Source organism: Oncorhynchus kisutch, linkage group LG3 (assembly GCF_002021735.2).
Source record: "Oncorhynchus kisutch isolate 150728-3 linkage group LG3, Okis_V2, whole genome shotgun sequence".
Classification (NCBI taxonomy): Eukaryota; Metazoa; Chordata; class Actinopteri; order Salmoniformes; family Salmonidae; genus Oncorhynchus; species Oncorhynchus kisutch.
This window is the reverse complement of record NC_034176.2, coordinates 44,292,190-44,311,292: the sequence shown is the minus strand read 5'-3', so window position 1 is coordinate 44,311,292 and position 19,103 is coordinate 44,292,190. Positions and strand designations below refer to the sequence as shown.

General features: G+C 41.8%; 1 protein-coding gene across 1 annotated transcript in view; it reads left to right on the top strand.

Moving 5' to 3' along the window:
- nf2a (NF2, moesin-ezrin-radixin like (MERLIN) tumor suppressor a) overlaps positions 1-19,103 on the top strand; it is a 59,720-nt gene that overhangs the window by 36,690 nt on the left and 3,927 nt on the right. Inside the window, exons 14-15 of the mRNA XM_020475527.2 lie at positions 14,918-15,036; positions 16,179-16,338. Of these exons, the coding sequence (XP_020331116.1) occupies positions 14,918-15,036; positions 16,179-16,338 (279 nt within the window). The remainder of the gene's footprint in view (positions 1-14,917; positions 15,037-16,178; positions 16,339-19,103) is intronic.

Below are 19,103 nucleotides of genomic sequence, written 5' to 3'. Positions count from 1 at the left end.
ACAAGAACAGCTCTTACACTCAGAAATCCATCCACGGAAGGATGCAACCCACACACACCCGCTTACACAACAGCCAACATACACTTACAAACCCGCCTACACATCAACCCAGCTACACAAGTCTACTCTCTCCCACACACACACACACACACACACACACACACACACACACACACACACACACACACACACACACACACACACATATATAAATACATATATGTATGTATGTATGTATATGTATATACAGTGGGGCAAAACAGTATTTAGTCAGCCACTAATTGTGCAAGTTCTCCCACTTAAAAATATGAGATATGATAAATTACAGGCCTAGGTACACTTCAACTATGACAGACAAAATTAAAATAAAAAAATCCAGAAAATCACATTGTAGGATTTTTTATGAATTTTATTTGCAAATTATGGTGGAAAATAAGTATTGATGAAATACTTTTTTGCCCCACTGTATATTATACACACACATGTATGCATTAGAATAAGACGGACATGTACCATATCCTTGACACATGCTCCAGCTTTTATCTTCATGTTAGCCTACATGTAAAAGCATAAAACAATTGTTGTGTATTGATATTCTAGTTTGTCCCTTTAGGGCACCTGTAACGCTCCCCTGCTTACGTACTTAGGAATGTGTGGAATGTTTTGTCCTATGAAATGCATTAAACAATGCCCACTATAGTTTCTACTGTAGTGACCTGTCCTTATGTTAGCTATATAAGTAATACAGTGTGCTATACAACAAAACTGGCGACAAGGAAGAAATGTTCTCACATTTGCATTCATTATTTTTGGCAAAAAGTAAGTTTAATTAGTTTTCTTGCTGTAGAAAGATGCAAAGAAAATGTGGAGCTAGCCAGTCGAGTGACGCTAGCTAGCTTCCGATGTCACAGCAACGAGAGCCTCGAGAGGGAGAAAGTGGAGTTACTGAGTGGAAAAAAAGGGGTCTGGGAGTAAGGGAACGTCTAAAAAGTGTGAAAGAAAAATAATAAACTGAAATGTCAGCACTGGTTGGATATATTGGAATATTTAATGAATCTGTGGAACAATGGAGTTCTTACAAAGTTTTGAGTACTTTGTGTTGGCAAATGGAATTAAAGCAGAAGTAATTGTGCCAACATTTGACTATTATGGGAAGAAAAACATTAAATCTACTGCGCAGCCAGCCTACTTACGCCTAAAAAAACCTGGTGATAAATCATATGATGAAATTGTGTCTACCTTTTTAAAAGGACATTACTCTCCCAAACCACTGATCATTGCAGAGAGATTCAGGTTTCATAAGAGAAATCAAGAGAAAGGGGAGTCAATCTCAGTTTGTGGCTATATTGAAACAGTTATCTGAACAGTGTGAATTTGGGCACTGAGTGACACTACGTGATAGGTTAGTGTGTTACATGCGCAGCGAAGCAATTCAGAATAAAGCTAATTCCGTGGCTGACGTGAGTAAAATATTTAAACGTGTTAACCCTCGCAAGGCTGCTGGCCCAGACGGCATCCTTAGCCGCGTCCTCAGAGCATACACAGACCAGCTGGCTGGTGTGTTTACGGACATATTCAATCACTCCCTATCCCAGTCTGTTGTCCCCACATGCTTCAAGATGGCCACCATTGTTCCTGTATCCAAGAAGGCAAAGATAACTGAACTAAATGACTACACTCACCGTAGCACTCACTTCTATCATCATGAAGTGCCTTGAGAGACTAGTCAAGGGTCATATCAACTCCACCTTACCGGCCAACCTAGACACTTCAGTTTGCATACTACCCCAATAGGTCCACAGACGATGCAATCGCCATCACACTGCCCTATCCCATCTAGACAAGAGGAATACCTATGTAAGAATGCTGTTTATTGACTACAGCTCAGCATTCAACACCATAGTACCCTCCAAGCTCATCAAGCTGGAGGCCCTGGGTCTCAACCCCGGCCTGTGAAATAGGGTCCTGGATTTTGACGGGCCGCCCCCAGGTGAGAAAGGTAAGAATCAACACCTTCGCTGACCCTCAACACTGGGGCCCCACAAGGGTGCGTTCTCAGCCCTCTCCTGTACTCCCTGTTCACCCACGACTGCGTGGCCACGCACACCTCAACTCAATCATCAAATTTTCAGACGACACAACAGTAATGGGCTTGATTACCAACAACAACAAGACAGCCTACAGGGAGATGGTGAGGGAACTCGGGGTGTGGTGGAGAACTTTAACTTATGAAGGACATAAGTTAAACTGACCATGTAACCAGACAGCAAGCCAAAATGCTTCAAAGCGCGTACACCATAAAACCAAAAGTTGAAACTTAGCTAAAAAGACTAGTCGAGAGTAGAGTATTGGATCTAGTGAATGGGCTATACCTGTTTTTCCAGTCATAAAAGATGGATCACTCAGACACTGTGGAGATTTCAAAGTCACCGTTAACCCCGTCTTCAGCAAATTTGACCACGACTCCATTTTGTTGCTCCCATCCTATAGACAGAAACTAAAACAGGAAACGCCCGTGCTCAGGTCTGTTCAACGCTGGTCCGACCAATCTGATTCCACGCTTCAAGATTGCTTCGATCACGTGGACTGGGATATTTTCCGGATAGTGAGTGAGTTTATTAGCAAGTGTGTCGGTGATGTTGTACCCACGGCGACTATTAAAACCTTCCCCAACCAGAGACTGTGGATTGATGGCAGCATTCGTGCAGAACTGAAAGCGCGAACCACTGATTTTAATCAGGGCAGGCGACCGGAGACATGACCGAATACAAACAGTGTAGTTATTCCCTCCGCAAGTCAATCAAACAAGCTAAGCGTCAGTATAGAGACAAAGTAGAGTCGCAATTCGACGACTCAGACACGAGAGGTATGTGGCAGGGTCTACAGTCAATCACGAACTGAAAAAGAGAACCAGCCCCGTCGCAGACCCTGAAGTCTTGCTCTCAGACAAACTAAACCGCTTCTTTGCTCGCTTTGAGGACAATACAGTGCCACCGACACAGCCCGCTACCAAAACCTGCGGGCTCTCCTTCACCGCAGCCAACGAGAGTAAAACATTTAAATGTGTTAACCCTTGCAGGGCTGCCGGCCCAGACGGCATCCCTAGCCGCATGCGCAGACCAGCTGGCTGGTGTGTTTACGGACATATTCAATCAATTTCTATCCCAGTCTACTGTTCCCACATGCTTCAAGAGGGCCACCATTGTTCCTGTTCCCAAGAAGACTAAGGTAACTGATCTAAACAACTATCGCCCCGTAGCACTCACTTCCGTCATCATGAAGTGCTTTGAGAGTCTAGTCAAGGATCATATCACCGACACCCTAGACCCACTCCAATTTGCTTACCGCCCAAATAGGTCCAACCACGACGCAATCACACTGCACACTGCCCTAACCCATCTGGATAAGAGGAATACCAATGTAAGAATGCTGATCGACTACAGCTCAGCATTTAACACCATAGTACCTTCCAAACTCGTCATTAAGCTCGAGTCCCTGGGTCTCGACCCCGCCCTGTGCAACTGGGTCCTGGACTTTCTGACGGGACGCCCACCAAGTGGTGAGGGTAGGAAACATCTCCACCCCGCTGATCCTCAACACTGGGGCCCCACAAGGGTGCGTTCTCAGCCCTCTCCTGTACTCCCTGTTCACCCATGACTGCGTGGCTATGCACGCCTCCAACTCAATCATCAAGTTTGCAGACGACACTACAGTGGTAGGCTTAATTACCAACAATGACGAGACGGCCTACAGGGAGGAGGTGAGGGCCCTTGGAGTGTGGTGTCAGGAAAATAACCTCACACTCAGCGTCAACAAAACAAAGGAGATGATCGTGGACTTCAGGAAACAGCAGATCCACATCGACAGGACAGTAGTGGAGAAGGTGGAAAGTTTTAAGTTCCCCGGCGTACACATCATGGACAAACTGAAATGGTCCACCCACACAGTGTGGTGAAGAAACCGCAGCAGTGCCTCTACAACCTCAGGAGGCTGAAGAAATTTGTCTTGTCACCAAAAACTTTCACAGATGCACAATCGAGAGCATCCTGTCGGGCTGTATCACCGCCTGGTACGGCAACTGCTCTGCCCACAACCGTAAGGCTCTCCATAGGGTAGTGAGGTCTGCACAACACATCACCGGGGGAAAACTACCTGCCCTCGTGGACACCTACACCACCCGATGTCACAGGAAGGCCAAAAAGATCAAGTACAGGTGCATCAAAGCTGGGACTGAGAGACTGAAAAACAGCTTCCATCTCAAGGCCATCAGACTGTTAAACAGCCATCACTAACATTGAGTGGCTGCTGCCAACATACTGATTCAAATCTCTAGTCATTTAATAATAAAACATTGGATGTAATAAATGTATCACTAGTCACTTTAAACAATGCCACTTCATATAATGTTTACATTCCCTACATTACTCATCTCATATGTATATACTGTACTCTATACCATCTACAGAATCTTGCCTATGCCGTTCAGCCATCGCTCATCCATATTTTTATATGTACATATTCTTATTCATTCCTTTACACTTGTGTGTATAAGGTAGTTGTTGTGAAATTGTTAGATTTCTTGTTAGATATTACTGCATGGTTGGAACTAGAAGCACAAGCATTTCGCTACATTCGCATTAACGTCTGCTAACCATGTGTATGTGACCAATATAATTTGATTTGACTGCTGAAAAATAACCACTACCCCTCATTGATTATCTCTCTTCTGGTTTACCTGGAGGACAGAAATTCAGTCAGAAAGGTCTGTCTACAGATGCATGTGGATTAAGATTTACAAGAACTGGAGACCATAGTGACTCACAAAGGACTGTACAGGTACCGGAGGCTTCCTTTTGGAATCACCTCAGCTCTGGCCTTAAGGACCAGATACTGAGCGGGCTCACCAGGGTCCAATGTTACCTTGATCTATTCATCACCAGGCAAAGATGAGCATGAGCACCTGAGAAACCTGGACGCTACACTACAGAGACTGGAGGAGTATGGTCCGAGGGTCCAGAAGGACAAATTCACGTTTTTCCGGCCTTCTGTTGAGTACCTGGGCCACGTCAGACAGTTCAGCGCTCCACAAAGTGGCATCAAAGTTGAAGGTCGTTGCAGAAACTCCATCCCCACAGAATGGGAGCTTTCGCATCACGGACCTTAAATAAAGCCTTGAGCAATTATGTATAGATGAAGCGTGAAACACTAGCCAACGTGTTTGGTGTTAAGAAATGTAATCAGTTTCTGTTTAGCTGACGGTTCACACTGCTGACGGACCATAGACCCCTCATCTCCATCTTTGGTCCCCACACCGGTATTCCGTTGCTCGCAGCCATCCGCATGCAGCGATGGGCATTACTGTTATCTGCTCACCAGTACGATATCAGCAGATGGCCTCTCAAGGCTTCCCTTACCTGTCACACACACTGAGCACTCCCAGGCTCATATCTTCTACTTCAAGGAAGTGACGCACACCCCAGTTACATCTGTCCAAGTGAAAAAGTTCACCCACACTGATCCAGTGATGTCTGAGGTTGTGTACATTGTCACTCGTGGGAAAGGAGGAGAGCTGTTGGACAGCCTAAAGCCTTACCTGGTGAGGAGAAACGAGCTCACAATTCAGTCTGGATGCTTGCTATGGGGCTTTCGAGTCATCATACCACTACTCTGAGAAGGCAGGTGCTTGAACTTCATTCAGGGCACTGTGGCATGGTGCGAATGAAGGAGATTTCACACACAGCTACTTTTGGTGGCCAGGTTTGGACGCTGCTATCAAAGACAAGGCCAAGTGACGTTCTGCATGTCAAAAGATGAACAACATGCCTCAGCTATGGGACTTCTCAGAGGAGCCTTGGCAGGGAGTCCACATAGACTATGCAGGCCCACTGGAGGATAATATGTTCTTAGTTGTAGTCGACGCACACAGCAAATGGCCTGACGCTGCAGTGATGAAGAGATGAAAGTTTTGTCCAGACAAAAGGAGCAAGCTTTAAAAACATCACAAGAGAACAGGGCCCTCAATAGACGCCTAAACACCTTCCTGTTGACCTACAGAAACACCCCCCATGCTACAAAAAATGGGCACCTGTGTCATTTTTCCATATAGACACACAATATACATTGTGCTTGTCTGATGCTTTAAGCTTACGGTTTTATGAAATAAGACAAATGCCTTGAGTGCGCCAGAGATAACCTGACCCAACTATTCTCCACCTGCTCCTGCTCGCTTTCGCAGATTCTGCCATTGCTCTCCTGAAGTTGCCGGTAATAGGCTACACGAATGTGGAATGCCCATTTATCTTACCATTTCTACCTATCTGGGTGCCAGTTTTGGTTTTCGTGAATCAGTTTGTTTTACTTTATAATAACTTCATATCTAAATCATTGTCATGTGATTCATCTAAATTATATCTAAATGAAAATGATACAAACCTAAAAAGTAACTCCCATTGCCAACTATGTAAAAATAGCCAACAAATAAAAACATTGCAGGCTGCAGGTAGAAAATATCCTGAATTGAAAAAGAAATATCCTATAAATCACATTGGCTACACTACACATGGCCTATCTGCAAGGAACTTGAAACATTGTAACTATTAACTTGGGTCCTGCTTGAAGCTTGCCTATAAAATATTCTGGGCCCTCAGAGTTTCCAGTGCCAGTGAGCTTGGGACAGACACAGCTGTAGGCTATTTGCGCAAGGGATAAGAAGCATTGCTTGACTTGGCAGGAGCTCACCGGGGCTGAGTACCGGCACCTAAAATGTTCTGCTGCTTGAGTTCCAGTTCCTTTTTATAGAATATTAGCTCACATATTGTGGAGCTCCTGCACCTAAATATAAACAGTACCAGCAATCAAAATGAGTACCAGAATTGATTTCAGTCCAAGCACTGATAAGTAATCAGGTAGGCTTATTTTATGACGTTTCTACTCGAACAGAGCATGACATTTTTCCCTTTCACACTGATTATCGAAACAGAGCTAGAAAGGTTTTTCAAATACATTGAGGAACTATTGTAATTCTCAATGGGTGTAAAAACAGACTTTGTTTGCTTGCTATTTGAGGTGAAGAAAACATTACTTTGAGAAGCTCCACAGGTCATTAGTGGTAGTGTGTTAAGCCAATCAGAAATACTATCAGATCCCCAAATGGGCACATTTATATGCCTACACGCAGGCCAGGAAGCCTATCGCCCTACTTAAATGCGTGTGCTTCTCAACATTGACAGGAGCTCTCCAAACAAAAAGACAATGACTAAATTGACACCTCGTAAATGGAATGAAATTAACCAAAACGTGTTTCTCACAAGTGTTGTGTACTCTGCAAATAATGTGTCCACTCCGACAATGATAACGGGAATAATAATATTGTATGCATTAACAGAAATGAGAGAGATTAGAAATTACTGGTGAAATATGTAATGTGGAATTGATATATGCTAAAAATATAGCGCAAACATTAACAGAATTAAGCTTTGATACAATAAATGTGCACAAATTGGCGGGAGAGAGCGCATTCTGGAGTAAGAAGGGCATTGTGCATCTGAGTGCATGGTCAATCCGACATCTGCATTGCCCATGCAGCATTTACGGTGATATGGCCTCAGCAGAAGTCAGGGCATTCGTACTTCTTCGCAGAGCTGTCAAGGAAGTGAGTTTGTTCTAGAAAACAGGATTTAGGATATAGAAAACCGTCAACCAATCATGTCAATGTGGAGCTATACAAGAGCCCTACAAAATTTGGGAGGAGCATGGTGATGTTATATGGAGCTCGATTTGGCCTCTGGAGGCTCCGCAATTGCGTTACACCATCCATATGGAGCCTCGGACCACATTTTGGGATCAAGCATAAATTGACTTTTAGTCTAGGCCTCCAATGGACTAGTTCACTGAGATGAGCACAAATATATATACTACCGTTCAAAAGTTTGGGGTCACTTGTTTTCCCTGAAAACATACATGAAATGAGTTGCAACATTTTTATTTTTACCTTTATTTAACTAGGCAAGTCAGTTAAGAACAAATTCTTATTTTCAATGACGGCCTAGGAACAGTGGGTTAACTGCCTGTTCAGGGGCAGAACGACAGATTTGAACTGGAAATATCGTCAAGAAGTCTAAGGTTATAAAGGTTTTTTAATTTAAATAATTGTATGTCAAAGAATTCTCCATTTGCAGCAATTACAGCCTTGCAGACCTTTGGCATTCTAGTTGTCAATTTGATGAGATAATTTAGAGATTTCACCCTATGCTTCCTGAAGCACCTACCACAAGTTGGATTGGCTTGATGGACACTTTTTACGTACCATATGGTCAAGCTGCTTCCACAACAGCTCAATAGGGTTGAGATCCAGTGACTGTGCTGGCTACTCCATCTTGCATAGTTTGGTATTGTGGGTCATTGTCCTGTTGTAGGAGGAAATTGGCTCCAATATAAGAGCCGTCCACAGGGCATGGAGTGATAGCCTTCCTCCTTCAAGATCCCTTTTACCCTGTACAAATCTCCCACTTTACCACCACCAAAGCAAACCCATGCCATCACATTGCCTCCACCATGCTTGACAGATGGCGTCAAGCACACCTTATGCATCTTTTCATTTTTTATGCGTCTCACAAATGTTATTCTTTGTGATCCGAACACCTCAAACTTATTTAATGAAGCTGCCAGTTGAGGACATGTGAGGTGTCTGTTTCTCAAACTAGACACACTAATGTACTTATCCTCTTGCTCAGTTGTGCACCGGGGCCTCCCACTGTATTCTGGATAGAGACAGTTTGTGCTGTCCTGTGAAGGGAGTAGTACACAGCGTTGTATGAGATCTTCAGTTTCTTGGCAATTTGTTGTTTCTGGCCATTTTGAGCCTGTAATCAAACCCACAAATACTGATACTCCAGATACTCAACTAGTCTAAAGAAGGCCAGTTTTATTGCTTCTTTAATCAGAAAAACAGTTTTCAGCTGTGCTAACATAATTGCAAAAGGGTTTTCTAATGATCAATTAGCCTTTTAAAATTCTAAACTTGGATTAGCTAACACAACGAGCCATTGGAACACAGGAGTGATGGTAATAATAATGGGCCAAAAAAACAAGGACATTCCGATGTGACCCCAAACTTTTGAACGGTAGTGTAAATGTGTTACTGCTTGACTAAAACATTCTCGGTCGACTAATAACGAGAGAGAAAGACGACTTCCTTAAAAGATTGAACATTTAGTTCTGACTAACCTCCGACATTGGGGCAGAATACACCCAGGGTTAAGTCTGGGAACTGAGGCCATCTATCTTCTTTGCCTAGTTCAGAAAAGGTTATTCTGAAAAGTTTCTTCATTTACATTAAGAGAACTTATGTTAAAAAGAAAATAATATGCAAAACAGTGAATATTAACTTTTTTCCTTATGAGGCATCAAAAGTAAAGGGAGAGGAATATGTTGTGCATTGATATTCTAGTATGTTCCTTTATTCCACCTGTAACGCCCACCTGATTAAATACATTGGAATGCTTGGGATGTTGTCTTGTGAAACGCATTAAACAATGCCCACGTTAGTTTTTACTCATGTCCTGTACTTACAGTATATTAGTTATATAAGTAATAGTGTGCTATACAGCTAATTCTGTCATTGATGCAGCGGCATTCACATCCAAATCTCTTTACATTTAAATTACTGACTTGTGTAGATGAACTCATCACCCTTCCACCACTTAGATGTACAGTAGCTAGTCCACCTCCAGCACAGTAGCCTTTACACTCTGCCTGCCCACCCACAAGAGAATTGTGTTCATATATTACATCACTTCTCAGTATTAGAGTACAGTACATAACATACAGTACAGGGCCTGTATTCAAAGAGTGTCTCAGAGTAGGAGTGCTGATCTAGGTTCAGGTCTTCCCTCTTATTAATTATAATCTAAAGGTTAAACTTATCCTAGATCATCACTCTTACTCTGAGACACTTTATACAGTGGCTTGCGAAAGTATTCACCCCCTTTGGCATTTTTCCTATTTTTTTGCCTTACAACCTGGAATTAAAATAGATTATTTAGGGGTTTGTATCATTTGATTTGTGACATGCCTATATGTTTTATTGTGAAACAAACAAGAAGACAAAAAAAACTGGAGTGTGCACAACCCCCCTTTGCAGCAATTACAGCTGTAGGTCTCTTGGTATATCTCTATGAGCTTGGCACATATAGCCACTGCAATCTTTTCCCATTCTTCAAGGCCCATTCTTCTAGCTCCTTCAAGTTGGATGGGTTCATCTGGTGTTCAGCAATCTTTAAGTCATACCACAGATTCTCAGTTGGATTGAGGTCTGGGCTTTGACGAGTGACGAGTGTTGCTTTAGCAGTATGCTTAGGGTCATTGTCCTGCTGGAAGGTGAACCTCTGTCCCAGTCTCAAATCTCTCGAAGACTGAAACAGGTTTCCCTCAAGAATTTCCCTGTATTTAGGGCCATCCATCATTCATTCAATTCTGACCAGTTTCACCATCCCGGGGGGATTAGAGGTGTTGGGTTTGTGCCAGATTTAGCGTTTTCCTTGATGGCCAAAAAGCTTCATATTAGTCTCATCTGACCAGAGTACCTTCCATATGTTTGGTGAGTCTCACGCATGCCTTTTGGCAAACACCAAATTTGTTTACTTGTTTTTTTCTTTAAGCAATGGCTTTTGTCTGGCCTCTCTTCTGTAAAGCCCAGCTCTGTGGAGTGTACGGCTTCAAGTGGTTCTATGGACAGATACTCCAATCTCCGCTGTGGAGCTTTGCAGCTTTTTCAGGGTTATCTTTGGTCTTTTTGTTGCCTCTCTGATTAATGCCCTTCTTGTCTGGTCTGTGAGTTTTGGCAGGTTTGTTGTGGTGCCATATTCTTTCAAATAAAAATCTATTTAAATTACAGTTTAATGCAACAAAATAGGAAAAACGCCAAGGGGGATGAATATTTTTGCAAGGCACTGTAAATGGGTCTTTCTATAAATAAAGCGACCAATGTGCCATCAGGGTCAAATTTTCAAAATGGATAGATATCCATTTAAATATGATTTTGTTGCTGAGAAGCTCTGGCGTTATACATTTTTTTCCCGCTGCTGTAGCTTTTTTGCCTTCTCAGTCACCTTGAAACGTTCCTCTTTTAGTATACTACTATTGTAGTTTTGTCCTTTGTTTAATATGTCCTCAATTTTTCTCCCCCCTCTGCTGAGTATTTTTCTCCGCTCATACAGGAGTATAAATATACATTTTTATTTTAATACTGATTTATCAGGAGGTGCTGCATCACCCCTATTTCCTGCGACTATGCTTATGCCATTATGTAACTTTGAACTTGTAACATTTTATTGTAAATACAGCACACAAAATCCAATCAAATGCATTAAAGTGTATTTTAAAACTGTCTAACAATGTATTCTGGAAGGCTATGTACAATTATAATAATATCATATACTGTATATTAATCATAAATAAAGGACAACAAATCGGCCTATGGAATACTTTAGGAAATGTTCCCCCCCCAAAAAATCACGATTTTTCCCTCTAAAAATCACAAAAAAAAAAAAAGGCTTAACTTTAAACTTTAAAACAAATGTATATAATTGGTGTAGTTTAATTCAATTATGCGCCTTGCAAAAAATGCTGTTCCCCTTTAATTCAACTGCACAACTTGCAATTGACTTTCGCTAGGGTGTTTGTTGGCTACTAGACATGTGATGGGAGAGTTTGCAAAATGAACGCCCTCCCAATTGATACTATTCTGCTAGTCCTTTTTTAATTACAATCAAAGTTTAATTGGGAACGTTTTTGGGGAAAGCCTTTAGAAGTGAATGTTTTGTATGCACATTGCACTCATATTGTGCAATGACGATGGCTCTACCACACAGACTCACTGTCCCATCACAAGTCAGCTAGCGTTCTATCGCCCATCACTTTCTCTCATGAACTTGACACTATCTGCTCAATGTAACAAATCTGCCATAAGTCAAACAGACAACTAGTCTACAGTTGTGATTGTAATCTTCCCTCAAGAATCCTCAGGAATAGACAGGCTATTTATCTTGACCCCGTAACAACACACACACAAACGTTGTCAATCCTTGAGATCAACATTAATTCCAACACTTTGGCTGTTGTTCAATCATGTGCCATATCACACAAGCTCTTTATCACTTGATTGTCATTCAGAAAATGCACTGATATGGGCAGCGACCATGTAACGCTTTTACAACATACAGAAGTGCGCTGGTTGTCAAGTATTGACACGTTTTTTTTAAAATTGAGAGACGAGCTTAAAGTTTTCTTTACAGACCATCATTTTCACTTGTCTGACCGCATGCGTGATGACGAGTTTATCACACGACTGGCCAATCTGGGTGGTGTTTTTTTCTCACCTGAATGACCTGAATCTAGGATTACAGGAACTATCCGCAACTATATTCGATGTGCGGGACAAAATTGAGGCTATGATTAAGAAGTTGGAGCTCTTTTCTGTCTGCATTAACAAGGACAACTCACAGGTCTTTTCATCATTGAATGTTTTTGTGTGTGCAATTGAACTCATGCTTACAGACCATGTCAAATGTGATATAGCAAAGCACCTGGGTGAGCTGGGTACGCAATTACGCAGGTACTTTCCCGAAATGGACGACACAAACAACTGGATTAACAAATCCTTTCATGCCATGCCTCCAGTCCACTTACCAATATCTAAACAAGAGTGCCTCATCGAAATTGCAACGAGTAGTTCTGTGAAAATGTAATTTAATCAGAAGCCACTGCCAGATTTCTGGATAGGGCTGCGCTCAGAGTTTCTTGCCTTGGCAAATTGCGCTGTTAAGTCACTGATGCCCTTTGCAACCATGTACCTATGTGAGAGTGGATTTTCGGCCCTCACTAGCATGAAACCAAATACAAGCACAGACTGTGTGTGAAATGATTTAAGACCAACTCTCTCCAATACAACCCAACATTGCAGAGTTATGTTCATCCTTTCAAGCACACCCTTCTCATTAACCTGTGGTGAGTTATTCACAATTTTTGATAAACAAATAAGGTTTTATATGTAAGATGGCTAAATAAATAGTCCAGTCATATGGCCAAGTGCTACAAAGAAGGACCTAATTTAGCTGCAGCTGTCCCAGAACTAAGTGGCACGTTTTGCTCTTCATTGTAATCAAAGGGCTATTATCAATAGTATGCATGCCAGTCTCTCTTGGGTAAGAGTAGAGGAAAGACTGACGCATCACTTCTTGTTTTTATAAGAAACATTGTATTGGAGATTTCAAATTGTTGGTAGAGTCTTCTTACACACACACTTACCACTAGACAAGCCACCTGGGGTCTTTTCACAGTCCCCAGGTCCAGAACAAATTCAAGAAGACGTACAGTATTATACAGAGCCATGAGTGTATGGAACTCCCTTCCATCTCGTTTAGCTCAAGTGAACAGCAAACCTGGTAAAAAAAAATAAATAAAGCAACATCTCACGTCACAACGCCTCTCCCCAATGTGAGCTACTTGTGTGTACTAGGCTGACCTCATTTAGTCGACTGGTCAAATGTTTGGTCAATAGGCTGATGGTCGACCAAGATTTCTTTAGTCGAGCAAGTAGCAAAAATAAGTTTAAAAAAACATGTACAAAACACCTGTCTGAGTCGCACCTGTCTGTAGAGGCTGTGGGGATGGCACAGTCATAAGTCTAAGACACATGCTACTGAAATTGCATATGGTTATGTAATAAAAAATAAAATAAAAATTATAACATGCACTTTCTCCCGCGTTGGATAGTGGTCTCTGTCCATGGTTCTGAAAGACATCAGTGCGGGTTGAATTGCTGACTTTTCCTAGACCATGTTGCTGTGTGCATAATAGCAAAGTTAACCAGCATATTGGTGTTGAGAACAATGCGACAGAGTTAGGAGACGAGAAAACAGCCCTTGCTTTAATTGCCTATTGAAAAGTGATTATAAACTTTATTAGGTTTATAATCAATAGCATAACTGTTATGTGCCTGGCTTTATAAATCATACATATATATCTAAAAAAAATTCTGTTGCCTGTTTGAGTGTATGTTTAATATCTTACTGACTCCGTGAGCACCAAGCCTCACGCCACCACATGTCGGATTAACAAATTCTGCTGTTTTTATTCTTTGCTATGCTGTAATAAAGGCTTTACACTTTTGTTAGATTAGCCTCTCTTTTATTATTTATAATTTAGTTATTGCTGTTTACACTTCCAAATTGTCAGAAATTATATTTATTATAATAATAACCCAATTTTTTTTCCTTGATATCCTTCTTATTGTTATTATTATGATCATTATTAGGCTAAGTATAGCAGCCTGGTATCACCACGATCGAAATGCAGGCCTAAGAGCACATCCTGTTAGGTCTTAATACCGTATTTCAATACTTACAGTAACTTTTCAGTCAGAAATGGCTGTAATTATGTTGCAGCTTCAGCAACACGGACAGCGGACACACTGTTGATGTTATGTGGCGCTGCAGCAGGGAGTAGAGAGCGACAACGGGTGCTAGTCACTCGCTGTCTTTTTTTTAACACAGCGCAGCAAGTCTGAGCCAGGCCTGGCACAATCAAATCAATTGCTGTCAGACCCGCTCTCGTAATTTATGTCTTAATTATTTCATCAAACATTTAGCTTAAAGCATCAGACAAGCTCAGGGCATATAGTTGATTTGACTAATGCATTCTAGGGTATTTTGCCTCCGTCACCATTCCGAAGTGTGTTACGTGTGTCTGCGTTCATATCAAAGTATTCATCCGAATCTGTCACTCCATCCCTCTCTCTGTCATCCTATTCTTCCATCTATCTTCTCTCGTCTACTTCTCTCTCTCTGTCACTCTCTTCTGCTGCTACTCACTATCCCCCTCTCTCATTTTATATTTTCTCTCTCTTTTCCCCTCCCAGCCCTCGACCGTCCCAGGTGATGCGATGCCTCCAGACCTGAGCTTCAGCAGAGAGAACCTGAGCTTCGACTTCAAAGACACAGACATGAAGCGCCTCTCCATGGAGATCGAGAAGGAGAAGTGCGTGACTGACCACTTCGCTCTCTGTCTTCTCATCCTTCTCTTTCTCTCTCTATTGCTCTCTCTTTCTTTCGAGAAGGATAAGTGAGTGACAGACCACCACGCTCCATCCTGCAGCATTAACAATCAGATGTACACCACTATTACAGACTTGTCCCTCTTTCCGTCTCTGTTCTATTCGTCCCCCTCTCTCTTTCTCTCTTGCTCTCTATCTCGAGGAGCTGGCTCTCTTTCTACCAATCAGATGTACTTACTCTACAGTAACCTTCCCTCTCTGTCCTGTATTCACCTGTCACTTTCTTCTCTCTGTCCCTCATCTTTCTCCATAGCTCTCTTTCTCTCACTCTTTCTCTCCCTCCTTCTCGGACTGCCTGTCTTCGTCTTTGTCAACCGCATCTCCTGCTCTTGCTCTGTCGCTCTCTCCGACTCCCTGTCTAATTCTCTCCATCTTTTAATCCCTCTTCTCCCATCTCTCAAGACGGAAAAGTGAGTCACTCACTGGCCACTCTCTCTGTCCTGCCACCTGACTTCATCCAATTAGATACTGATTGATTGTACACATGTACAGTACACCACAGAATGAGACATGTCCCGCGTGCTCTATCAGGCGTTGAGCACAGAAATGTCATGGACCGTGACTCATGGGGGTACAATGTTGACACATTCCAGTCAGAAGCACTCATTTTATAATTAATGGATATTATAGTGTACGGAAATGTCACAATACATTTATATTTGTTTGTAAAGATGTGGCACAGATTGTACTAGTTCATGATGTTTAAGTTCTGAAAATAATGATGTTGACATGTTGTTTTATCACTATCGTCTTGTTCGTATATCTATAACTTCATGTTAATCAATGAAATTCAAGCTGCTATTCAAGATTTTACAACCGTTTTTATGTCATATTCTTGAATCAAAATGACAGATTGTCACATGGGAAGACGAATAACTCAACAATTTTAATCTGTGGAGGTCTTGGTCAGGATTCTATTCATTAGGGAACACTAATTCAAAACATTGTGGAACAGAGAACGGAGAGAAAAAAAGTTTCTTATTCTTAAGTTTGGATAATACTTTCTTGTTTCGGCCTGTATGACCCAGGTGGAGGATTGTCATTCTTATTTCTGTGGTCCTCTCAGGGTGGAGTATATGGAGAAGAGTAAGCACCTTCAAGAGCAGCTGAATGAGCTGAAGACAGAGATAGAGTCTCTGAAGCTGAAGGAGCGAGAAACGCCTCTGGATATACTCCACAACGAGAACACTGAGAAGGGCACCAGCAAGCACAGCAACTTCAAAAAGGTAAGCCCTATAACTCCTCAGACAGACACACACGCGCACACACATACATAGGATTACGTTCTACACAATCGTCATAAACACGTAACACTAAGAGAGGCACCAGCTAGCACAGCAACTTTAAAAATGCTACAGTGATGTCTGTCGCTAACTTATCCAGTGTCACACCAACATGCATGTGTCATTATCTCACACAAACAATTGTCATACAGACTTCTCACATCACTCCTTACAGACTGCTCCCACACACCTCATATAGCCTACCACTCAAACACCACACACTTGCATATCAAACATAACCGTTAGATAACCGTCTAACTACTTTCACATAGAGATTTATTCTGCTATCATCAAGAGGAATTAACAAATTAAGCTCACAACCTGAACCGTTATCTGCAACCCTCAGATTCTTCGCTAAATCTGTAAAACCATTGAGGTGAAATGTGAGCTTTGGCACATCCATACAAAATGCCTCTCCCTCCCCCTGCCACCCCTTCTGTCTCTGTGTGTAAAATAAACTTGTTTGAGTAGCACTAATTGATTTTAGCACTGCGATCAGTCATTGGAATGGATGGGAACACCTTGGGTGCTCTGAGCTTTAGCTGGGCTTAGTCACTGCTTGTTTAATTGAACTGGGGCCAGTGAGCAATACTCTTTGTGTTGGGGACTGAGACTGCACTGCCATTGCAGTGTGGCTCTCTGGTATGTCTTATCTGTGTGTTTACCCTGAGAAAAATAAGGGGAGGCTGCGAAGGGGTGAGGAGAAGAGAGGAAAGGGTGCAGACGGATTGAGAGAAGGTGGGAGGAGATAGGGAAGGAGGCAGAGAAGGTAATTGAGTAAAGGGAGGGAGGCCCGGAGTCGACAGGGACCACTGGTTTAGGGGCCCTATAAAATCAATAATTTTTCGCCTGATTAAGTTTTTTTCTCAAATTCTGTTTTCTCCGTTTTGTTTTTCCAAGTTTCAATTTCCCCCTGTTTTTTTACAATGATTTTCGGTCTCAAAATCACACTTATTTAATAGAAAAGCAACTCAATTGGATGTTCTAAGTCCACAACAATGCTTAAACCACATCAAGAGACCACTTTTTAGGTCTGGGAATAATTTTGGACAATGTTATTTTTGGGTGTAGTTACCATTTAACTCCAGTGCAGCACCTAGCAAGAGGCTGTTGTTTAGCAGTGTTTTGGTGATGGTAGAAAACAAAAACAAATACCCACTGGATTAATGCAAATAATCCGGATATTATTCTGCCAGGTAAGCATGGTCTACTTTGTAGTTAACATTTAATTGAGAGTTTTTTGCGAAAGCCTTTCCATCTACCAGAAGAAATGTCATTAGCATCATCGCTAACGGCTACACAAAGTACTGCACATTCACAGACACAGGGAATTTTCGTTGCCTCTTTAGAAAGTTCGAGGAAATAACTATCACTAACCATGTTTCCTTCCACAGTTTTTATGCAAGTAACAGCATACTGTATGAAAACAATCTTGACAGCTGTGATGGAAATAATTTTATAAATGCCGCCATACAATTGTTTTCGTTCGACACGGTGGGATCTTTTTGTGAAATTGGTAAAATTAATCATGCGAGAAATGGTGGTGGAAACACCTTTATGCGCAAATATTCATATAATAACACATATTGAAGTAAACTTGGAGTCACGCAATGATATTGTGTGTGTTCCTCCCACTACGACTCTGTAAACCATGCAGTTTATTTGGCTACAAATGAAATAAGTCATGATGAACTTCACACGGTGGGTTTGGGAAGAGTAGCTAGGAGGTAAAGATTAGGTTGATTTTCTTAGGCTGGTATACAGCTATGGACTTTGTTGTGATTGAATAGATAAAAAGTCTTTATTGAATAACCTTTAGAGAATATTAACTGGCTCGACAAGGCTTACTTACTCTTCAACACTCTTAAAACTAATATTATCTTTTTGCGAAATGGCTCATTGTAAGTATCTGTATTAATATCAGCATGATGACTAAACAGAGGAAATGGAAAATACAATATGGTGACACACACACACGCGCGTTATGTTCTTCTATCCTCGTGGGGACCTAAAATTAATGTCCATTCAAAGTTATGTTTTCTCTAACCTTACCATAACCTTAACCCAAACCCTAACCTAAGCTTAAAATAGCATTTGTCCTCATGGGGACGTCTCCACGAGGGATCATTTTCCTTGTTTTGCTATCCTTGAGGGGACATTTGGGGATTTTAGGTCCGCGCAAGGATAGAAGATGGTAAACAGAGACTGTGCACATCCATTTCTCTCCCTCATATTGTATATTTTGGTGAGCTTGAACACCCGTGTCTACAGATTTAGCTAACAGTTTAGCACCAATAATGTTTTCCAACCCCCCCCCCCCCCACTCTAGTATTTAAGCTGGCAGTCCCCCTGATAAGCTGGAAACATCCCGTTTTCAGGGGGAAAAGAAGAGAGTCTGTGATGCGACTTCCACTTTTGGACGTGTGCCTCGCTATTTACAGTCCCCAGAAGAGAACCTCCCCCGACAGTTTCTATCTCTCGCCATGACCAGAATGCGGGGCATCCTTTCAAGTGTTTATTTTACGCCTGTTACATTAGGTTAATTTTTTTTCTTTTCTGTTTTACCTGACTGAATTAGATTTTAGTTTGTAGAGGTTTTAGGAGGGGGGGGGGGCCTTGTTAAAATTCTTGTCCATCAAGAATTCCAACAGACTTAAGATAAGGTGATATAACTCATCACGCATTGATATCAATGGGATATTTGTTTG